Source organism: Zalophus californianus, chromosome X (genome assembly GCF_009762305.2).
Source record: "Zalophus californianus isolate mZalCal1 chromosome X, mZalCal1.pri.v2, whole genome shotgun sequence".
NCBI classification, from domain to species: domain Eukaryota; kingdom Metazoa; phylum Chordata; class Mammalia; order Carnivora; family Otariidae; genus Zalophus; species Zalophus californianus.
The window spans coordinates 48,589,154-48,611,998 of NC_045612.1; the positions used below are offsets into that span (position 1 = coordinate 48,589,154).

The 22,845-nt window shown below is 39.6% G+C and overlaps 1 protein-coding gene across 3 annotated transcripts in view; it reads left to right on the forward strand.

The window, feature by feature from the left end:
• Positions 1-22,554, forward strand: part of PCDH19 (protocadherin 19) — a 124,171-nt gene extending 101,617 nt beyond the window's left edge. For all 3 annotated transcript variants that reach the window (XM_027609491.2, XM_027609492.2, XM_027609493.2), the window contains one exon: positions 16,811-22,554. In XM_027609491.2, coding sequence (XP_027465292.1) covers positions 16,811-17,400 — 590 coding nt within the window. In that variant the 3' untranslated portion in view covers positions 17,401-22,554. The remainder of the gene's footprint in view (positions 1-16,810) is intronic.
• Positions 22,555-22,845: the final 291 nt, after the last annotated feature.

Genomic DNA, 22,845 nt, shown 5'->3' on the forward strand with positions numbered 1-22,845 from the left:
TTGACTATATTCCTATGTGGTACTTTTCATCTCCATCATTTATTTTATAATTGAAAGTTTGTGCCTCAATCCCCTTCACTTATTTAATGTGATGATAATACAAAGAAAAAAATCAATGGTGGCATTTGGGTCACCAAGGCAGCCCTGATGAGGGTGATGTCTTTAACATGGAGTGTCTTCCAGCATCCCTTCCTTGATATCCCACCATAGTTGGCTACATGGTCTAAGAATAAGACCATCTTGGACTCCATCTATCCCAAAGAGTCAGAGCTTCCTGATGGATAACAATACTTAACATGTAGTGAGTTCTTCCTTTGTGCCAGGAACTCTTTAGCTTGCTTTACAGCATTTCCACTTTATTTTTCTTATCATGTGATTGTTGGCTGAAATAATGTCTTTTCCTCCTTCTGTAAATTAGAAATCATTGGAACATTGCAATCATTTTAAATTTGCAAAACAAACAAACAAACAAACAAAAAGCCCAAAAAAATTAAACCATCCCAACAACCCCAGGAGGTCAGTGCTATTCTTCCTATCTTACAGATGGAAAACAAACAAAGAAACAAACCAAGGCATGGTGAATAATTTAAGTAACTTCCATACAATAGGGCTATAAAATGGTAGAACTGGGACTTGAACCAGGCAATCCTGCTCCAGATCCCAAAGTCTTAGGCCCTATGCTACACTGCCTCTGGAAGAAAGATGGTGCCTTTTCCAAATGCACACTTCACTGAGAAGATCTGGGTTCAGATGTGCTGCAGGGTAGAAGTAAGCTCCTTCGACAAGGAGCAGATTATGTCTTGAGTTGCTCTAGTAGAGGTGATTTATGTATATGTCATTTTTTCTTGAGAGAAGCTTGCCTTCAGATACAGTGCTGCAACAGAAAGGTTTGCCTTTGCTTTTCTGCACCACCAAAATTAGCAATATTAAAAATTTTCTTCACCAGTCCCTATGGTGTTAGGTCCTCAGCAGGAATGGTTGCCAAATGCCTAGGACAAAGCTTACACTCTATTTTCCCCTACTTTTGGAGCTGATGGAGATGTGGGGAGGTCTCTCCTTGGTGCTGGTGAGCAGGAACATGGCAAACTCACAGTGGGGGTTCTATGAAGGGGAGAGAAGACTTACCCATACTCTCAAGGGCCAGAATGGTCAGAAACCCTGCCTGACTGAGGTAGTGCCAATCTTTTCATTGTAAGTAGTTTTTCCATGTAGTTGTACAATGAATTGTTTTCTGAGGTGGATGGCTGTGTTCCCTGTTATTACTGCTTTTCCTTCTGGACTTAGCTTTTATTGGCTGCTGCTTACTTACTAGCAGACAGAAAGCTTCACCACGTGGGCTGCTATAATCATGGTAATGAACACTCTGCTCAGGAAGGGAGCTTTCTCTTTCTTTCCCAGTAGTTATTACCCCAACACTGAGAATTTAGTACATTCACTTATTCATTTATAAACCAGATTAAATCCAGAATGAAGCAGGGAGCAGTCTTACCCAGTCTGTGCTTTGAATGATTTTCAAGGTCTGCACAGTTCCAGCTGTGTAAACATGATTGAAGAACTTAGGTATTGTCTAATGGAGGATTGCAGTTTGGGAGAGGCCCATCATGGCTGGGCTGGTGCCAGACATTCTTCCACCCACTCCAATCCACACCCTGTGAGGTTGGCTTGCTCAGCTCCTGGAGTCAAAAGTGAAAATGGGGCCAGCTGGTGTTAATTATACTGTCTCATCACTTATTACCAGTAGGGGATGAGAACTAGGTAATGGTTAGGAAAATCTAAAGCCTGTCCTCCAAGATGCTCCAGTTATGGGGCTAGGAAAGAAAGGAAAGGCATTGGACAAAATAAGAAAGCCCAAAATATTAAATGTGACAATAAAAAGTAAAATATCTATTAAAATTAGAGCTGCATTTATATTTAGTTTGATTCTTTCTGTGATCACTGGAAGCAAGTGCAGAGAAATACCGTGTTTGGAAAGGATCAATTTGTTCTGATGTCTGGACTTGGCTTTGTTATTTGCATAATGACTAGCTCAATAATGCTAAAGACTTTTAATTTGTAAGCACTATTATTGTGGAAGGAAATGTGGTTTCTCTATCACAAATACAAATATTATGGATCATCCAATTCATAGAGTCTGGGGTCTGTCTAGTAAATATTCTGTCCCTCCAAAGAGGCATATGGGCATGTGTATTCCTGAGCTCCAAGGTATGGACTTTCTGATGAAGTAGCAGGTTTCCATGCCTTGGATTCTCCAGGTTATTCTTGGGGAAGGTCAGTTGGCTTTCTAAGGCAGTTGGCTTTCCACTGGGTGTGAATGCCAGGACATGGTTGTGATCAAGGAAGAAAATAAAATATTACCTTGTAAATGCCCTGGGATGCTATTGCATTTAGGGATAACCCAATTGGTTATGTTCACTCCTAATACAACTGGCTATTGAAAAACTATTTTCCTGAGCAAATCATTTTAAAGCAGTGTCTCTGAGACACAATATTCTTTTGCAGAATAGAAAGCCTCGGGTTTGAGAAGAAAAGCCAGTGTGGTAGAGCACTGAGTTTGGATCATATGGGAAGTGTTCAAGAATAGGAAAATTCAATAAATTATCTTTCAGAGCTCCTGGGTGGCTCAGTTGGTTAAGTGGCTGCCTTCAGCTCAGGTCATGATCCCAGAGTCCTGGGATCGAGCCCCACGTCAGGCTCCTTCCTCAGTGGGGAGCCTGTTTCTCCCTCTCCCTCTGCCTGCTGCTCTGCCTACTTGTGTTCCCTTTCTCTGTCTCTGTCAAATAAATAAATAAAATCTTTTAAAAAAATAAATTACCTTTCAATGCAATATTGGGATGTCAGGGAAATAAGAGACTTGCTAGAGAGTTCTAGGCTGTGATGTATATACATACATTCCTTTGTTCACTAGTTGTGGGACCCTGAAGAGGCATAAACAGACCTCTATACTAGCAGCAGGGCATATGGAAACCCCTATATCTTCCATCATATCTAACCAGGGAGGGGGTGGGCCTGTCAATACTCTCAATGTGGTATACCTGGAATTCGAGACTAGGATGCCTATTAGTGCTATGCTGAATGCTGTAATTGTAACATGTGCAGAGCATCCTAGAACACTTAGATCCTGGATGCTTGTCTGAATCATTAGGCATGAGCACTATGGGTGCCATAATAGCAATGGAATTCCTGCAACTGAAAAGGAAACACATTTGGCTTATACTTCATCTACAGTCACTTACACTTAAGCTATTGATAGTTGATTGGGATGTGTAGACTGCTAGGCTTGTGCCACGGGACTTCTAAGCATATTTGATGGATGGAACAGACAGGGAGGCTATAGATTTTGGCAAGCTATAGTTTCCATTAGTCAGAATGACTGTATCTGACACTAGAGATTCTAGTTCACCAAGATGAAGCTTACTTCTCTAGGTTTTGGCTGATGGCCCAATGATATTAACGTGAAGAACGGGGGAGGACCAGTGTTACATTAGACTATGAATTTCCAATGAGCAAATCATTGAATAGTTTACTGAATACCCTGTTGATTTTTTGGGCAGACATAAAATTCATGGCAACTTCTTTAGAATTTGAGGGAATTGTAAGTTTTTAATTTTTATTTTATAATAATATTAACTATTTACCCTCCTGATAGGGAAATGTGGCCTCTTTATTTTAGGGTGTGCAGACTGTAGTGGTACAGTTAATATTCCTCTCCAAGTTTTTCTTGTAAGGGGTGTTGGTAAAATACCTTGATGAGGACGTTCCAGACACAGCTGTTTCTAATATTTGGAGCCCCCCCCCCAGAATCATTAGGCTTATTCTGAAGGTTTCTTGGTGGGAAAGAGGAAATGTTCCAGAGAACAGATTTTTTCCATATTGGTGGATTTTCTGTCAGACTTGGCCACTGCTATTGTTTCTGACTGCCTCCCTGTAGCTTCCCTGGAGGTGTGAGTTTCTAGGCAGGATTTGATGTGATGAGGAAAGGCTACAAAGCTGAAGGAAGAGAGTCTGAACAGAATGGTAAAACAAGAGGCTATTTTGGGCATGGCAGAAACAAGTTAAATACTATGGAATGGAGAAAAGGGAAATGAGGTGAGAAAAGAGGAATACGAATTAATCATGAGAGCACTTATTATTTATAGGTGGGAATAAAAGGTTCATTGAACCTCCAGGGGAACCTTCCTTTATGCAGTGTCAGTGAATATGTTCAAATTTTGTAAAGGCAGTTCCATCTTAAATGCACTGGGGGAGCTGACAACCTGCAGTTCGTGGGTTATACTTACACTATCTAGTGCATAATCAATTTACTCTTCCCCTGCCCTGGACAATCTTCAAGGTGTGGCCAGGAGAAAGCAAATAGAACAGATGCAAGATTTCCTCTCCCGAGAGTTCAAGGGCTTCCTTAAACAAAGGCAAGATGTGAGTGTCCCCTTTTACACTCCAAACAACCTTTCTGAGAACTACCTTGGAAATTCTCTGGCTTCCTCACAATTCCTAAGTAATTTCTGAAACATTTAGGTACTCTGATTAGTTTTACTTTTTAAAATAAAAGTTGGTGTACGTGTGCTTTTTAAAATAAAAGTTGGTTTATGTGTGCTAAAAAAATCATCTGGACAATCTGTGTCTATTTGGGTGGTGCAGAAGAAAGGCGAACTCTTGTATCAATCTTTATTCCCTCTGTAAACACAGATGACCACAAGGGAAGGCTGTTATTAATGGTAATGCAGACCAGAAAAAAGGCTATTATTTTCAGTCTGTTGAACAATACAAAAATGCTTCTCAAGCACTGTGTTCAGATGTTTCTTTTTATTAGCCATCACACAAGGAATTAGACTCATTTCAAACAGTTCATTTTCCCACTCTTGTCTCCGTAAAATCATTACTCATGAGTGGTTTCTTTGTTGAAATACTGCAGACCTCCCATACTGGAATGGATAACAGGGTGTTAAACATATAAACTTTTCAGTTTGCATGAACTCTGGAAGAAGGGGGTCGAAGATTCCCCAGGAGAATAAAATCATTCGTCAATGTCCTTGTTTGTTACTGTCCTATATAAGCATCTTATCCAGGAAGCTATGTCAGCATTGCAATTCTGTGTTGTGTGTGTGTGTGTGTGTGTGTGTGTGTGTGTGTGATTAATAACAGGAGAGTGCTTTTTGAATGCCAGCAGGCGGTTTAAAAATATAATTCTGCATCTGCCCCGCTCTTTCCTCCTTTCCAATCTTTTTCTACCCCCTGCCTCCAATCCAAGGCCATTAGGATTGAGAAAGGAGTTGTGCCATGTCTTAATATATGAGCAGATGATGATCCTTAGCTCTTCAGCTAGGCGCCGTTTGCATTTTGCCAAAGCTGATGATTTTATCTGCAGTTTTAATAACAAGCCAGATTATTTTCTGTTCACTAACCAGTAGAAGCAAATAAAAAAAAGATTGCAAAGTGGAATTAAGGGGATAAGAAAGCTCTAGGGCCAAAGAAGGCTTTTTCTTTAATTAATAATTTCAGTTTACTCTTGGAATATTTCCCTGCGAGAATCCAACATCTTATATTATACAAGTCTGCACCCTCCCTCTCTGTAACTGCCAGATTGGAATCTCAGAGAATAGAAATCATGCAGGCTTGAATCAAGCTTTAAATTCTCTACTCTCAATGCTGTCTTGTTTTCTGAACATAGAATTAGACTCCTCAGGGCTTCTCTAGCCACAGCATGGCATTCCTTCATTAAGTACATGTTTTGCAGACCCAGTCATGAAAGATTGGCATTTTAACCAACAAGGGGGCAAATGCAATAAAATGGAGTTCAGGAGTTGTAATGTTTTGGAAAAACAGATTATTCCAAGGCTGCAAAGATACATGATCTGTACTAACTGGACAGAGCATTTAAATTTTACCAGACTAGTTTTAATAATCTTTTGATTTGTTCCATGGATTTTTTTTTGCAGCTTTATTGAGATATAATCAACGTATAATGCTCCATTATTTTAACCTGTGAATGGAAATGAGTATTAAGGATGATGAGGACTGGTGGTGGTGTGTGCACATGCATGTGTGTCTGTCATCCATATTTGTGGCTGTCATCTAGGCTCACTATGTGTCAGGACTTACATAGATTTTACTAGACCCGTATCAGAGTGTCTTAACCCCAGTCATCTCAACCAAAAAGCCTTCTGCTACTCTTATAATTCAGAGTTCGAGCCAACTCAGAAAAAGCCCGCAGAGCTGTGGCCTGAAGAGATTCCAAGAGTTCTTTGATGCTTCAGATGGAGCATCCATTTTTTCTTTCAAAGAAGAGTTGGACAAGCTAAGGGCCAGAGGGTCAAACATTAACTGCCATGTGCTAAAGGTGTAAAGGACTTTTTCTTCCTAATAAGAGCAGCAGGACAAGCATAGGATACCTTCAAATGATCAAGCTTCCTCAAAGAATAAATTAATTGGTCTCACTTCCGAATTTGTCTAATTGCTTTTGAGGAAACACCCTGAAAAATGGAACTTGCTTTCTCCTACTAGTATGATTCAGTGGACACCTGGAAAAAGAATAATTATGGGTATTTCTGAGGTAAAGAGCAAAATAATAAAACCGAGCATTGTCCATGAAAGATGGATAATGAGAAGTAAACATAGAAGGTGGTGTTTGATCCCTTCAATTTTGGTATTCATTATTCATAGTTATTATTTATAAATTCCAGCACAAATGTTAGGCCTGCACCCCAGTGACACATTTGCATTTTATTTTAAGCTGATTTCTACCTGATTTTGCAAACAAGGATTTAATGGTTTTACTTGTCTTTCACTCTCCCTCTGTTGACTTCTATCCCTTTCACACTCTTTATCTCCATCATCTGTCTCATTCCCTTATCCAAGATTCATTCATTCCTTTCCTCCCTCCCTCCCTTCCTCTCTCCCTTTAATGTTTTAGGAAAAAAGATTTCTAACACGTAAAAGTGATATTTGAATAGATTCCCCCTAGGCAATCAATTTACTTTTAATTTGTCTGGAACTAAGCTTTTCTTTGTTGCAATGAGGAAGGATTGAAACTGCTGTAAAATTTATTAGCTTCCAGGAAGATATTTGAAATAAATTTTTTTAATGATTGTGCTGTTTGCTGTACCCAGAAGCAGTGTCATAGCAATTACAGTATTCCAGATGGTTGCTGAAGTTACACTGAAACATCAAGATAATGCTAGACTTTTCTAGGAGGCTTTTGTTGGTAACAAATAGTCCAACCTAGGTAGTTAATAGATATTAATCTTTCTGACACTCCTGTGTGCCTCCAGTGACTATTTCTAGTGACTCCTACCTAGCTGATGTCATGACATACACTCTCCTTTTGAATCATTACAAGGGGCGGTGATTGGTTTACGGAGCACTTTATTTTTCAAATGTGAAAGAAGTGATTGGAGAAGTACTAATGTTGCTTCTTAGCTTCCCCGCCCAGTAACAAGAACATTTTGGCAGTCAAGAATCTTCAAAGAATTTAGAAATTACTGTTGCAACATTTTTTGACTCATGTACAGTATTGCCTGTTTTACAAAACTGAATGTCCTGGGACTTGACTGAAGGAAGTGTCAGTTCCTGTTAAGAGGAACACCAGCCTTTTTTCCCCTCCAACTTTTAATTTTCATTAAAAAAGGGAAGATTTTTTTTTCTCCTGGCTAACATACCCTGTCCCTCTTGCCTTCTGTACCAGTCTTATTTGTGCCATCCTCAGGACATATTCCGTCTAATCTCCTGAAGCTCATGACCAACATAAAAGTGGCTTTTTTCTCAAGCTAATGATGTGTTAGCAATTTCTTTATTTTCCAGGAAAGAGTAAAACCGAGTTGGCAATGACTTAATTCAGCACCACTTGTAAGGATCATCTGAAGGCTCTGTCTTGCCAGCAGCATAACTACCTGTAGAATGTGTGAAATGGTCTGACTGTTTTTAATCTACACAAAATCAAACAACTGGTTTGAACTCTTCACAGAAGTGACTAGGTGTTGTAGGTGTCCAACAGATATAGGCAAAGGGACTTAATTCTGTGGACATTTTAGAATGAAACCTTAAAAAATGGTTCCACTTTGCTCAGAGCTTCAGTATTTCAGTGTTCCTCCTTTGGGGCACTAGTTCAATGGCCTGCTTTGACACCTCATATTTGACTTGTAGAGATGCCTTTCCGTATAGTTTCTCAGCACCCAGATGAAATCCAGCACTTTGTCAGATAATTTTCTTTACCATAGAAGCCAAAATACAAAGATTCCAGTTTAGTCAATTTCTGCTTATCTCAGTCACTGTGAGCACCTCTTATTTCTTAGTCTCAATTTTCCAGGCAGCCTTCTGCTTCATTTCCTTGCTCCCCATGCATCAGCACAAATGATTTATACTTACATACATCTTGAAATCTCTTCTTTATGGGTTGAGTTGAATTGAGTTCTAGTACAAAAATGAAAACTCCAGGAATTATTGTGATTGCCCAAATTGCAACTTAGATTGTATGACTGTACATACCACACCATCATCTATCATAAATATTCAATTCTCAAGCACTGCTACTTCAGTATGTTTTAACTTTGTCTCTTTGACCAGCTCAGCACTGAAGATTCCATTGAAGATAATTCAATTGCTTTGAATTCTGAAAGGGGCATCTTTTTAATCTATTTTCATGTTGCACTGGGAAGTAAGTGAATTTCAGGTGCATGGACTGTGAATGAGGAGAGAGGCTTATGTGCCATTTGGCATCACGAGGCCAAGTGTTGGGTGGCACTTGCTAACTGACGCTGATCTGTCTAATGGTCTAGGACAAGATTGGGGTCCATCAGTTTTTTTCAGCCATCCCCTCCACCCCAAGCTAAAACTCAACTTCACAGATTCCTGCTGTTTAACTAGTTAGCCATCCTGAAAATGCCAAACTCTGCTAATCAGGGCTGCCTTTTTTCTTTGCCTATCTGCTGTTTATTGGCAACATCTCTTTGTCAGTCTCAGGAACTTTGTTCCTACACCCTATCCCCCACCATGCCCTTCCTAGGTATCTCTACCTCTAGACATTTGTAACCTTTCTTCCCCCACAAAAACTCCTATCCTGGGTCCCCTTAACCCATGGTTTTGCTATATGACCAAAGAAAATCCGATGATCTCAATTTGGTAGTGGATTCTCTTATTTTAACAGGGACCTTTAATGCTTATACCCAGCTGAATGACAAATGTGGGAATTTCTCTCTCTGTTACAAGGGCTGGTTTTTGGATAGCTCTTCTTTGGCATCCATCAGATAATACCATGTAGGTGTTTTGAATATCAGTCACAGTTCTGGCATATTACCCCTGTCAGACCATAGTGCTGTGGGAAGGGCTGCTCACAAGTTGGATGCTAGGGAACAGGAGGAAAAGGAAGCATTAGGGAGGAACCGAAATGGCAGAAAATTCTGAAAGAAAGAGAAGGGAGTGAGAAAGAGACAAGTCATTGTTTGTAGTGTAATTTGTGATTTACTTCTTATTACACTGGAGTGGCTGCAGGATAGCTTGGTGGCATTGGTTCATGAATCTCTAGGAATATCTCAGCCTTCACTGATGTGCCCTTGAATATTTTATAGATGGTACTCTAACTTTTCTTGCCAAAACTTTGGGTCCTTTAGGAAGTGAGTGTAAACTCCTTTCAGAATTACAACCTGGGAGGGTTCTGGGAAGTTGTAATTTTGCGAAGTCCTAAGCCTTTATTGAATTTTTGCTAGTTGCTCTAAACACCCAAAAGAAGCCCAGTCCTTAAGATGTCAATTGGATCAAAACCAAGACAGAATGTTTAAAGCCTGGATAGTGTTTCCAGCTCCCCTCTCTCCCTCCCTCCTTCCTTCCTTCATTCCTCCTTCCTCCTCTTCCTTCATTCCTTCGTCCCTTTCCTCCCACTCCTTCCTCTCTTTTTCACTGAACCCATTGCTACTCTGCTTGTCCTGTTAAGCTACAGATGTTCTTTCTCTTGATGTTGCAGGCCTTAAAATGCTTTTAAGAACTCTTTCCAGGATAATTATTTCCTTTGGTAATTCCCTGGCATATTTGGAGCATTAATTTTGCCATCCATATTTTAATTAGTTTTGCCAGAAAGAGTGAGCATCTGCAGTTGGGCTAAAAGGCTCACTATAGGTCCCATTTTTGGCTTATATTTTATAGGAATTAGCAGCAGTTGTGTTTGATACCAAGAAACAATGCTTGATATTTGAATAGCACATTCATTTCATAAAATAGATGCTTCTGCTTATCGTGTTGTTAACTTATTAGAGTACAGGCCCTGTTAACTAGTGTTAGAATTGAAAACTCCAAGGCACATGACAAATATATTTCCAACTGGACATCAAACCATGATACATTTTTTTTTAAGACCTGCAACTAGTGTTTAGGAAACCACTGAGAGGCTAAGATGATACTTGACTTTAATGTTTCTTAAGTGCTACATTTACTTTATTGTTTCTGACACAGGTACCTAGTGTTTCATGGTGTTTCTACTAAATAGAATAGTAATTTCCACTTTTAGGAGTTGTATCAGTAGCACAATATCTGGTGTGTTGACCAAGGTTCTTTGTTTTATTGCTGTCACTCATATACCTTTTTTTTATCCAATTAAATTAAACTGTTACTGAGTACCTGCTCTATGCTGGACACGTTGCTAGCTTCTGTGGGTATGGGAGGGAACAAAATAGATATAATCTTTGCTCATTTTGAGTTTATAAGCTAACATTGAATATAGATATTAGACAACTATAATGAGTGCTATAAAAGGGGGTGGTGGTCTATCTAAGGGATCAGGGAAGGATTCCCTGGGAAAGTTAAATTTAAGTTGAGACTTCAGGGATAATGTATCAATTATAAATAGTGTTCAATGGCTGGTAATAAAGACCCTCCTCTCCCACTAAAGAAAATGAATCAGTGGCCTAACCAAGAGGGAGACTTATTTTTCCTCTTATATGAAAGAAGTTCAGGTCTAGTGAGGTGGGTCTACAATATCTTTGATATCCCAGAGCTCTTCTATCTTTCTGTTCTGCTACCCATAGGCATGTGGCTTCCATCCTCAGAGTTGCTTCATGGTGGTAAGATAGATACTGTAGATCCAGCCATTATGTCTCCATTCCAGACAGGACAAAGCAGGAAGGAATAAGGACAAAAGTGTCTCCCAGCTACATCACCTCCCTCCTCCTTTTAAGGAGTTTTCTTGACATCCTGCCTTCATAACATTGGTCCATCTTCGTTACATGGCCATGCCTATCAACAAGGGAGGCCAGGAAATGCAGGTTTTTGGCTGGCACCTTGCCAATCCTAACAAAAGATTGGTTCTATTCCTAAATATTAAATATAGGTATGGATATTTGGGTTCAGTTCATTATGTGTGCTTCAGATGAGTAAGAGATAGGTAGGTCAAGAGGGGATGTTTCCTAGCAATTATGTTTTCTTGATTAGGTGCACATGACAAATTTTAATAGCACTTAACCTGTTCATAATTGGTGCTACCATCCCTTCCATTATAGCTTACAAAAACTGGTCCTGCTTTTGTTGTAGATTATTTTGTTCAGGAGATTGATGTAGATTAAGCTAGGTGGATGCATATGAGTACAATCCAGGAAGCTTTCCTGATTTACACATCATTTGCTTGTAGGTTATGTTACTGCTGCTATGTAGAAGTAACTACTTGAGCTCTTAGGAACTGGAACTCACTTTAACTTTCCCTTTCTGCCTCATTGACTGCAGATCACTTCTGAGGAGGTAACACATTACTTTTGTTAACTGTTACCTTGAACTTTTTTACCGTTAGAGTTTTGTCTCTGACCATTGGGCTCTTTGAGTTAAATACATCCAAACTCTGAATCACAATAAAGATCTGCGGCATTGTTGAACACATCCATTGTGGCTGGATGTCTATACAAACCCAACAGAGCCTCTCAGCTCTTCTATTCCACCAGGACTTTGAAAGTTTTAGCTAAGCCTGAGATGGTGTTTCCATCATTTTCTTTTCTTACTTTGGTTGGGACCATATGTAGGCTCTTTCTGGTGTGGAAGCACATTGTTTGCCTACATCTGAAGAGACAGTGGTTTTATGAGGAGGGTAGCAATTGCTGCAAAAAGTTTGGCTAATATTTGCCCAAAATAACATATTCTCTTCTTTTTCTATTTGAATTACTTCCTTATCCATCATGTCTTAATTCATTGCTGTCTCTTCTTAGGCCTTTTATTTAAGATATAATTTTTTTTTTTTTTGCCAGAAGTTTTAGGTTTCTCTCACCGGGGTCCCTAAGGACAGATTGTGCCCAAACAAATACATATAACCACCTAGATTGAGGAAGCTTTATTTTTTCTCTGTATTTTGAATTTTTTGTCTAAACCTGATCTAAGGAGTGGCTTTGAGATTTGTGTGTCCCTCTTCCAAACTTATGCATTTTATTTATTTTTGCAAATCTTAGGAACAAGTTCAGAATTAGGGAAGACCAATTTGCAAATTCATCATTCACCCCTAATTATGTGTACATTTGAATTAAAGACACCTGCTTTCATTTATCTGTACCTGGCAATGTGTTTGAATTTCCACAACTATGTGTGGATTTTAGAGGTTTACATTTTGCTTTACGTAGGTTCAGGTCAAGAGGTAACAAGGTATAGAGTCATAAATAGGCACATAAGAGGAATCTTAGTAGGGAATTAGTGAATTGTTAGCTGACCTCTGTTTCAGCTGGAGCCAGTATCTTGATAGTTAATTTTTTTTGACAGCTAATTTTTATGATACAAAATGGTTCCTCTCTACTCTCATATCTCCATCCCTAGCTGCACATAATCTCTACCAGTCCTATGCAATTCTAGAAGTAGTTTCTTTGCTTTTTCACATCTGGTCTGTCTTCATTGCTATTCTTTTTTTTTTTTTTAAGATTTTATTTATTTATTTGAGAGAGAGAGAGAGAATGAGAGATAGAAAGCATGAGAGGGAAGAGAGTCAGAGGGAGAAGCAGACTCCCTGCTGAGCAGGAAGCCCGATGTGGGACTCGATCCCGAGACTCCAGGATCATGACCTGAGCCGAAGGCAGTCACTTAACCAACTGAGCCACCCAGGCGCCCTTCATTGCTATTCTTAAGGGGATTTGTATTGTGACTTTCTCACTTTTAATATGCAATTTCCTTACTAAACTGAAGTTTTGGTTTTTGAAAAAGTAATTTATCTGCAGTACATTTATGAATGTAGTTTACCTTTGGCTGGGAAGACATTCTTCCTGCCTATCTATATTCAGCATGTTTTCTTTCATATTTCATATGGCTATAAACGCTAAAGCTAGGTTAGATTTTTGTTTTAAATTCAATTATCCAACATATAGTACATCATTAGTTTCAGATGTAGTATTCAATTATTTATCAGTTGCATATTCATCACATTGAATTGACACAAATGTCATCGAGTGTTGTTTGATACTAAAAATGATAAGCAGCAAGTCACTGCCCTTAGTAAGGATTTAAGGAAATAAAGATATCAGATCTAAGCCATGGGTGAAACATTGTGAATAAATGAGTCTTTTAGATTCAAGTCTTTGTTTGCATTGAGGTAAGAGCAGTGAATATATAAGTTCACATAATTAATCCAAAAAATTACCTATTTTTTTAATTTTTTTATTGTTATGTTAATCACCATATATTACATCATTAGTTTTTGATGTAGTGTTCCACGATTCATTGTTTGTTCATAACACCCAGTGCTCCATGCAGAATGTGCCCTCCTCAATACCCATCACCAGGCCAACCCATCCCCCCACCCTCCTCCCCTCCAGAACCCTCAGTTTGTTTCTCAGAGTCCATCATCTCTCATGGTTCGTCTCCCCCTCGGACTTACTCCCCTTCATTCTTCCTCTCCTGCTATCTTCTTCTTTTTCTTTTTTCTTAAAATATGTTGCGTTATTTGTTTCAGAAGTACAGAAGTAGGCTTAGCGAGATTGGTGGATAGGCTTATGATCACATTCCTGGGGAAGCTGAGTGGGTTTACCTTTTCCTCTTCCCGGAGGGTGATTTATCCACTTAGGCAGTGGGTAAGTTGAAAGCAAGTACTGTCTTTGAAGAGAAGCTTCTGAGAAGACTGAGTTCCCTGCTCTGGTCTTCCTAGATTCATAAGATCTTACAGGTATCTATCTCTGGGGTCTCTGCTCTCCTTCTGTGTGTGGTGGGGATCCAGGTCTTCCCATGCTGTTCATTTGAAGCAGTCTAATATGGGCAGGAGCACTGTACTTGCATTCAGTATAACACATGGATGGCATTCTCCTACTGAATAGTGGAAGTTAGCTACTTGATACTAAAAGCTTAAAAGAAGTGAGAGCTGTATGTTGAGCTCATTGGGATGATTCTGCTAGATTACAATTCACCACTGTTCTACTTCAGGTGTGTGAACAAGTGGCCTATAATATCAGTCTGAAGGTCAGCTGGGGTTTCCTCTTAATAGCTGATCATATGTCCATGGTTCCAGGGTTCAAAGACTAAGTCCTTCATGCCTTTGTGCTATAAATTAGTAACAAAAAGGACAGGGATTTCATAACCTTCTGAACTTTTTTTCTTTTTGCTGACTTCCAGGGGACTCTTACTCAGATTTGTAGAAATAGAAGTTAATTATTAAACTATTCCCCAACTTGCACCTCCTTAATCTTCACCTCAAAACAAATACACTAATTCTTTAGAGCTATTACTTGGAAAGTTATGATATGGGCTTCAGAGGAGATGGAGAAGAAAAAAAACATCTTTTTGGGAAACTCTGAACATGTGAATTCTGTCCTGCTGGAGGGATCTTGGGGGCTTCCTGGGAAAACACTGGATTTAGATGAAACTGATTGTGGGTGGATCATCTGTACATTCTTCCACTGATGTTTGAGCCTATACAAAGTAAATGTTTCCCGAGTATGTTCCAGCATGTTTTCCTTACTTTCATACTTTCTGTCTCCCAGAAACCTATACATTTTGAATGATGATAGGCTATCAGATGGCAGCACTGAGAGTTTGCAGGGAAGAGGCAGAGAAAAGGCTTTGACAACTCTGTATTTTGTAGAGGTGGTCCTGCAACCCTCATGTGGAACTATGCTGGAGTTTGCAGAAGCGTTGCCCTATCTATGTGAAAGGCACTTATTGGTGATAATGCTCATTTGTTATTTGGCTTCATAGCTGCAAAATTCTGAGTGTTTTATTCTCCACCACTGAAAGGGAGCATAAAATGGCCATCTTAAAGATAAATTGGCAAATTGTGTCCCAGTACACTGAAAGGGTCTTAACTTTGATTGGTTTTTCAGTAGTTTAAACTAGGTCAAAGGCCATTCCCAGAATTGGGTTGAAATCTGGACTCAGCCTGGATTAGGCCTTGACATTTAGCTGCTTCCAATGCTTTTTCTCCAAATGATGAGGTATACATCCAGTTCAACCATTATTTCTTGAGCCTCCCCTTATATGTGCTCCTTTACGAAAATAACCTTTGATAAACGAGGCAGAACATTGCCCCTCTGTTATGCCATTTACTATTTAAAAACAAGAAGCAAACAAAGAAATACAAGTGTATAAGGAAGGTGTGTTATATATAGACTATATCAGGCAAGACCCTGAATTTCAAACTTCTTTCCCCAGCAAAAAAGCAATCACAGAATATATTTTCAGCTTTTTTTGGCATGCTTTTTTTTCTGTCTTTGCAGTCTCTTCTTGTCTCCCCACCTCCTCTGATCCTGCCTCAAGGTTTTCTGTAAATGTTAAACTGCTCGTATTTTGATGCACTATATAATGTGATGAAAATTTTGATTAGGCCATCCTCATACATGAATGTAATGTAAATAAAAATGGATCTGGGAAAATAGGACTATAAACCAGACATTGAGATGAACAATTTTCCAATGGACAAGCAGAAGTTAACCCTGGGTCCATGCTTTGATGAAACCCATGTAGAAAGCCTCTCTGAGAGTCAAATTAAAGCCTTAACTCTAAGTGAACTGATTTGAGAAGAGAAAAAATACGCCTCACCAATAATTACAAATTCTAACTGCTGAGATCTTCTATGATAGGGTTAATGTAATCCATGAAAGATTTCTTTAAGAAATGTGACCCTAATAAAACTGCAGATAAGGAAAATAAGGAGGGATGGCTAGTTGAGTATAATTAAATGATGCACAGCCTATGAGTGATGTGTGCATAGGGTCAACTGAAGCTTATGGGTCAGATGGAAGGAAAAGATCTCAGTATATTCCTTCTAATGGGAAATCAAGTCATATAAATAACTTAGAAGATTGGCTGGTGGAACTGATGGTCAAAAAGAAGTGAAGTGATTGGGTTTTCAAAGACAGCATGATACCAATCTAAAATTAAGCATGGAGTATCATTGACAAGTAGGGTGGAAACATGGCTGGCGGTGTTGTTGCTCAAAAATATGGCCAAGACTTCTCAGATATACTGACTGTTGGATTCCCTGCTCTGCCTTCACTCCCTCTTCTGCTGGAACCAGTTTCAAATGCAGTTGATTTTTAGCAGGAGTTGTTGATAAAAACGCTGACTCTCAGCGCCTTGACACTCAGGATAAATTTTTTTAAAAATACATTTTTTCATCATAACGTGTTTCCCTTTAGGTTTTTAGTTTTGTCAGCAGTGGGAACAACAAAAATCATAATAAAAAAAGAGGAGTATACAGGGGGAGATCTACAGCCTTTTAAAAATCCAATTCTTTACACTTGTCCCAAAAGGCAATAAAGGACTATCTAAAAGTGCCATTTCCCAAAAGGGCCTGTGGGTACCTAAGAAACCAGAACACTGGGGAGTAACAATGATTCCTGGGAAAAGCTGATGTAATCGACATTTTATTTTCTCCAAACAGATCAGAATGAAGGATTTCATTGCAGGGAAGAATGTCGGATTCTTGGCCACTCTGACAGGTGCTGGATGCCCCGGAACCCCATGCCCACCCGCTCCAAGTCCCCTGAGCACGTGAGGAACATCATCGCGCTGTCCATTGAAGCTACTGCTGCTGATGCTGAGGCTTATGATGACTGCGGCCCCACCAAGCGGACTTTTGCAACCTTTGGAAAAGATGTCAGTGACCACCCGGCTGAGGAGAGGCCCACCTTGAAAGGCAGGAGAACTGTCGATGTGACCATCTGTAGCCCCAAGGTCAACGGCGCTATCCGGGAGGCGGGCAATGGCTGTGAGGCGATTAGCCCTGTCACCTCCCCGCTGCACCTCAAGAGCCCTCTGCCCACCAAGCCCTCCGTGTCTTACACCGTTGCCCTGGCTCCCCCGGCCCGTGATCTGGAGCAGTATATCAACAGTGGCCCATCTCGTCCCTCTGAAGCTGAGCCCCGTGGATCTGATAGCGAGAAAGTCATGCATGACGTCAACCCCACTCTGAAGGAGGGTCGTGACAAAGAGTCTCCTGGTGTGAAGCGTCTGAAGGATATCGTTCTCTAAAGCAGTCTCGGGGAAGAAGAGAGAGAAACCATGCTGGTTTTCGAGGAAGCAGGAGCTGATTGTTTTAATTACTCACCAATGGTTGGTTCTTGAGTGGCTGTTATTTCAGAGCTTTCCCTAAATGTGTTTTTTATAAGTGACTATCATTCTGTGACAATCCCTCTCGTTTCAACAGGCAGCAGGGGTGTTCAGGTGGAGCAAATTAGCTTTGGCTTGAGTTGTTCATGGGGCCTTGATGTTGGGGAAACAGACAAATTCAGTTGTGAAAAGTATTATGTATTAAGTGTTTGAATTTATATATTTTTCTATGTCAAAATTATAATATAAATTACCATTGTTTGTGGAGGATTACATTTAAAAAAACAAAAAAAAAGGAGAAAGCTCTGGACACCTTTAATAAGCTCGCCACTGTTTTGTAGTGTAGACAAGTTAATGGCCATTTATTGTGTACTATTCATTGATTCAGTGATGTGAAATTGAGCCCCCAAAAGGTTGTTTCTGAAGCTTAAGTACTTTCCAATGCCGCTACTTTGCTGTGGACACCCCTGCTTTAAGAACCCTTTTGCTAGCTGTGCTACCGTTGTATTTGATATTGCAAATTGCTATGTGTGTGGTGACGGCAAAAGGCTTTTTTAGAAGTTGGTGTTTTTTTTTCTTAATAAAACTATAGACAAAAACAAAGTGCAAAAAACCGAGATGGCAAGTGAATGAGCAACACCACACATATAGATTGAATACTTGGAGGATACTCACTCATGGAGGATACCCATGTAGTGATTACTCACCACCTTGCAGAGTATTTCTCCTGCCTTTCAGTCTTCTGCCCAGATCAGTGATAGATCATCACAGAAAGTCATTTTTGGATATTCTGCTATCTAATTTACAGTTGTGAGAACTACTGTGCTGAAAGTTTTATGGCATCAATTTTTAAAAATTTTCAGGCCCTGAATGGGAAAGTTGCTCCTGAAGTTATCAGTTTCCAGGCTTAGAAATTCCCTGTCTGTAATTGTCTAAAATTCAAAAAGACTGAATCTATTTTGAGATCTAAATTGGCATCTTTTCTGACACACACTTCCTGATTCAGTGTTTCCCAATCACGATTAGAATTAGACTGGAAAGCATGTTGGGGGCTGGAATTGAGAACTCCATGTTGTTCTGTATTGTAGGATTATAAATAGGAATAGAGTAAGCAGTACAAAGTGTACATTTAGGAAAAGACAGGTAACCAGTAACAGCATCACTAATCCAATTACTGTGCCTTCTAAATGGAGACACTTGGACACTTGAACTCGTCTTTTTATGATTAATACTTTTTTAAATTAAAAATGTGAACAGGAAACTATTAAAATAAAAATCTTTTAGATTTAGCTAACTCTTTGCTGTAGGCTAGGAATACACCTTTTATTATTAACAAGTTTGTTATGCACATTCTTTTTGTTTGTTTGTTTCTCCAACTCCATTTAGTGTCTATTAATATTTAGTAGCCAACATAGTATTCTCGCACCTTTAAAACTAAACAGATATGTCACCTTTGCTCTGCCTTGGTCTTTAAAAAGTTGTTTCTAGAGAAACAAGTTTTGTGGTTCTGTTCTCATTTGTTTCAGTTTTTGAAATTCAAGAGTACCCAGAAAAATGGCTTAGGGGTTAGAGCACTAAAATGCAAAAGAGGATTTATTTTCTTAAGTTTAGATAAGCGAGCTCTTTTAAATGTTTTAGTTATTTTTGTCTGAGTTCCTGGCTTTATACATTACTAGGAATATTTTCCTTTATGGGAGGGAGGGTTTTGAGGGAGGGTGGTAGGTAAGGCAGTAGGGATGGGGTTCGGTAGGGGAGAATATTTCTGAAAAAGAACCTATAATGAAGCTATAAATTCATCCTGATTTCTTATTCAGTGCTGAATACTACCTCATACAAAATATTGGTGTGGCTGCAAATTTCCCTCTGAAACTGATATAATTAGAGATCAATTACCATAACATCTTCATTTTGGCTCATTTCATTATCTCTCACACTTTTTCCCCCCCTCTGATTCATTTCATTTTAGCAGATTTTGAATTAGGTACTTACTTGTGTTTTCAAGTGACTATTTGATTAACATATTAAAAATTATGTTTTTCTTTAAATTATGATGGCTGCCTGTAGAATTTCGACTGTTCTTCGCCTGATCCATCCTGATATTATTTTATTAGCTACCACATCAAGGTCACTTTCGAGTCAGATTTGACAGTTTTTGTACAGGTGTATTTCCTACTATGCTCAGTGGGAATGAGGGAGCTGAGAGGATTGTGGCAAGTGGGAATATTAAATATTATTTGGCTGTTGAGCCAGAGAGGGCAGTGGCTGCCATGTCTCTTACCAGCCAGGTTTAAAATGGTTAGACAGCAGTGGCATCAGTTTTGCTTCCCCCCCCATTTTTTTCAGAATTCAGTTTCAAGCTACAGTCCAATCCCTTTTCCTTATCAAAATACTTTTTCTCAGTGGGAAGTCAGAGAATTTTTGGCTCCCAAACCCTTTTGAGCATGCTCAGAGAATTCCCCTCCTTAAGAAAGTATCTTTTTTTTTTTCTTCTACAACTGTCTGATGTATACATACTCCCAGAAGCACAAGTGCATCCTAGGAGTGCTTTGTAAGCTAGTTTTATAGATAGGCTATGCCTGTGAGCAAGAATTTTGTGCAAGGATTCTAGATTTCCCTTTGGCTCATGTTTTTCCCTTCTTCCTTTCAATATGTCTGAGGCAAAGCCACATAAGGCCAGAGGGCCAAATATTCTTCCTTTTTCCTCTCTAAACATGTTACACATTTAAAACATAAGGGAGCAGTTTCAGTTCCTAAATTCTAGGGAGTTCTGTGCCATCTATCCTGATGTCCCTTTTGGGAAGGAGTTGGTGTTGAGGCATGACTTGCTTTTCTTAGAGCTGTGCTGGGCACATCCCTGGGCAGGTAAACTTCTTCATGCAATATAAAGGCTTTCGTCTGCATTGATTGTTTTCCCCCAAATATGGGAATATACTCTATAGAAGGAATAGGAAGAAGAAGAGAGCCACACTATGTGCAGTCTCTTTTTTCTTTTCTCTATGCCGACTGATCTTTGAACCTGTTCAGAATGAAACTTCCCATCTCTTTGATCCTCTTAAAGCCAGTAGAGTAAATTATGATCCACCTTATTGCCCAAATAGGTGGGCCAAGGGATGGTGCAGTTCCTGAAGGGCAGTTGTTCTCAAAGTGTACTCTTTGAACCAGCAGCAACCGCATCACTTGGGAACCTCTCAGAAATGGTAATGCTCTGTTCTTACCCGGACCAACTGAAGCAGAAACTCTGGCAGTGAGGCCTAGTAAATCATATGGATCAGATGCCCACTAAATGTTGAGGGCTCATTAAAGCACAGGTTGATGGACCCCACACTTAGAGTTTAGAGTTTCAGCAGGTCTGGGGTAGGTCCTGAGTCTTTGCCTAGTTAAAAATTCCGAGGTGATGCTGATGCTGGTGGTCCAGGGACCACACTTTGAGTATCACCACTCCAGAGTAAACCTGCCCCCTCGTAGAGCTAATTGCATGTAAGGTACCCATTTAAACTAATTTGTTGACATGGTTACCCACTGACCATGAATTAAAAATGTTAAAGGGAATACAATGTAGAACTCTGAAAATTAGCAACACCCAGAGTATCATCCTGATAGTGTTCCTTCAGCATACAACTGATCGTATGATGGGAATTCAGTTGAACTTTTCACATTGCTCTATCATATCATTAACAAGCAAAAGAAAAGTGGTCCACTTGAGGCAGCAAGGACAAAGGGCAGTTTGGGGAGAGGCAGGGTGTAGGGGATAGCTCAATTGGGCATCCAGGGTGGGAAAGGATTATTATTGTACATAATAGGAGTTCTGGTTGGAATTCCAGTTCACTCTGTGGGGATCATTTTGATGTTGAATGTTCCCCAAAGCATCCTGACAAGTCTGGTCCACTTGGCTCTTTACCCAGGGTAATAAGACCCTAACTGACTTCGAAAACCTGGCATACATGAGCTTAAGAAGTCCATTGTATACAGTCCTAGTGTTTGCCTTCTAAGTAAAATTACATTTAAGGATGTCATTTCATGAGTCAAATTGTATCTGCTGACACTGAAGTGTATTGAGATGTTGTTCTTTAGTTTAAGTATGTAACAAAGTAATATTCAAAGGGGATATGTGGGGGTGGGGCTGGGACCGGGAGGCTTTATATTGATAATGAACTATTCCAGAGCAAAACACATTGTCCTAATGAAGTTGTTGCAGCTCTCTTTGTTTTCTTGTGAGGCTGGAATTGGCCTGTGGGTCACTTGTTGTGCAAAAGTGGATTAATTTCAAATAGAACTCATATTGCTTTTGTAAAACAAAGAAAATCAACCACCTTGTCTGAAATGTATATTGCAAGGCGCTCTTGGTAAAGAACAACCCACGAAAACCTGATCTTGATTGGAAAGCACTGTAGGTCATTAGGGAAAAACCAATGATGCTGATTGTTGCTCTAGCTGTGTTGGCAATTAAAGATGACCTTGTTACTAACTGAAAGTTGCTGTCAACCTTAGCAAACAAACCAGCTAACACCATTACAGCACTGGTTAAGTAGATTTTTACTGGCACTAGCTGGTGTTCAGCTGAGGAAGGCTAGGATACAGACTTTAATGACCAAGAGCCAGACTAGCTCAAGCTAGAAATTCAGCAACAAATACCTCCTTGTGCTATTTGAATGCTAAGGTATTAGTTGCAAAAGGCTTACGCCTTTTCTCCTCTAGTGAGGGGAATGAGCCTGATGACACTATTACTGTTTACCTGTCAAACCAGGGTGGAAATTTAGAAGGATGCAAGTACAGTATGTCTCATTAAGCAGTCTCTGTTGCTGATTATATGAAGATGAAATTGTTGTATATGCTGATCTGTATGTTATGTACATTTTCACAGTGATTGAATCATTGTAAAAAGGAAAAAGACAAAAAAGAATCACCACTGTCTATTTTATGAAGATGATAAAGCAGCTTTATTAAATTATTACAGTTATGTTTTAAATGGTGTTATCTGCCACATTGTTTCCTTTTATCTGGTGGTTCTGTTTCCCCCTTAAATGTGTTTTCTCTGCTTCAAAAATTTAATGCATTTTAGTATTAAAGGTTATTATGGAGAAATTGTTGAGTGTTTGGTGACATGTGTCTTAGAGAGCATTGGTTGGCTCCAGGATGGGGTAACTGTTAGGCCAAGGAGGTAACCAGCCCTCGGCAGGGTCACTGGTGTTCAGACCCAAAGGGTTCCTCTTGCCTTTTCCACTTCACACAGTTGCCCACTCTCCAACTAAGAGGGGATTCTTCCTTCGATCAGGCTGTAGTCATTTCCTGAGTGCCTCCCCTCCTTCCTACCCCAGTTAATACCATTTTCTGATGAGAGAGCCCCATTCATATCCAGAACTGTAAAGA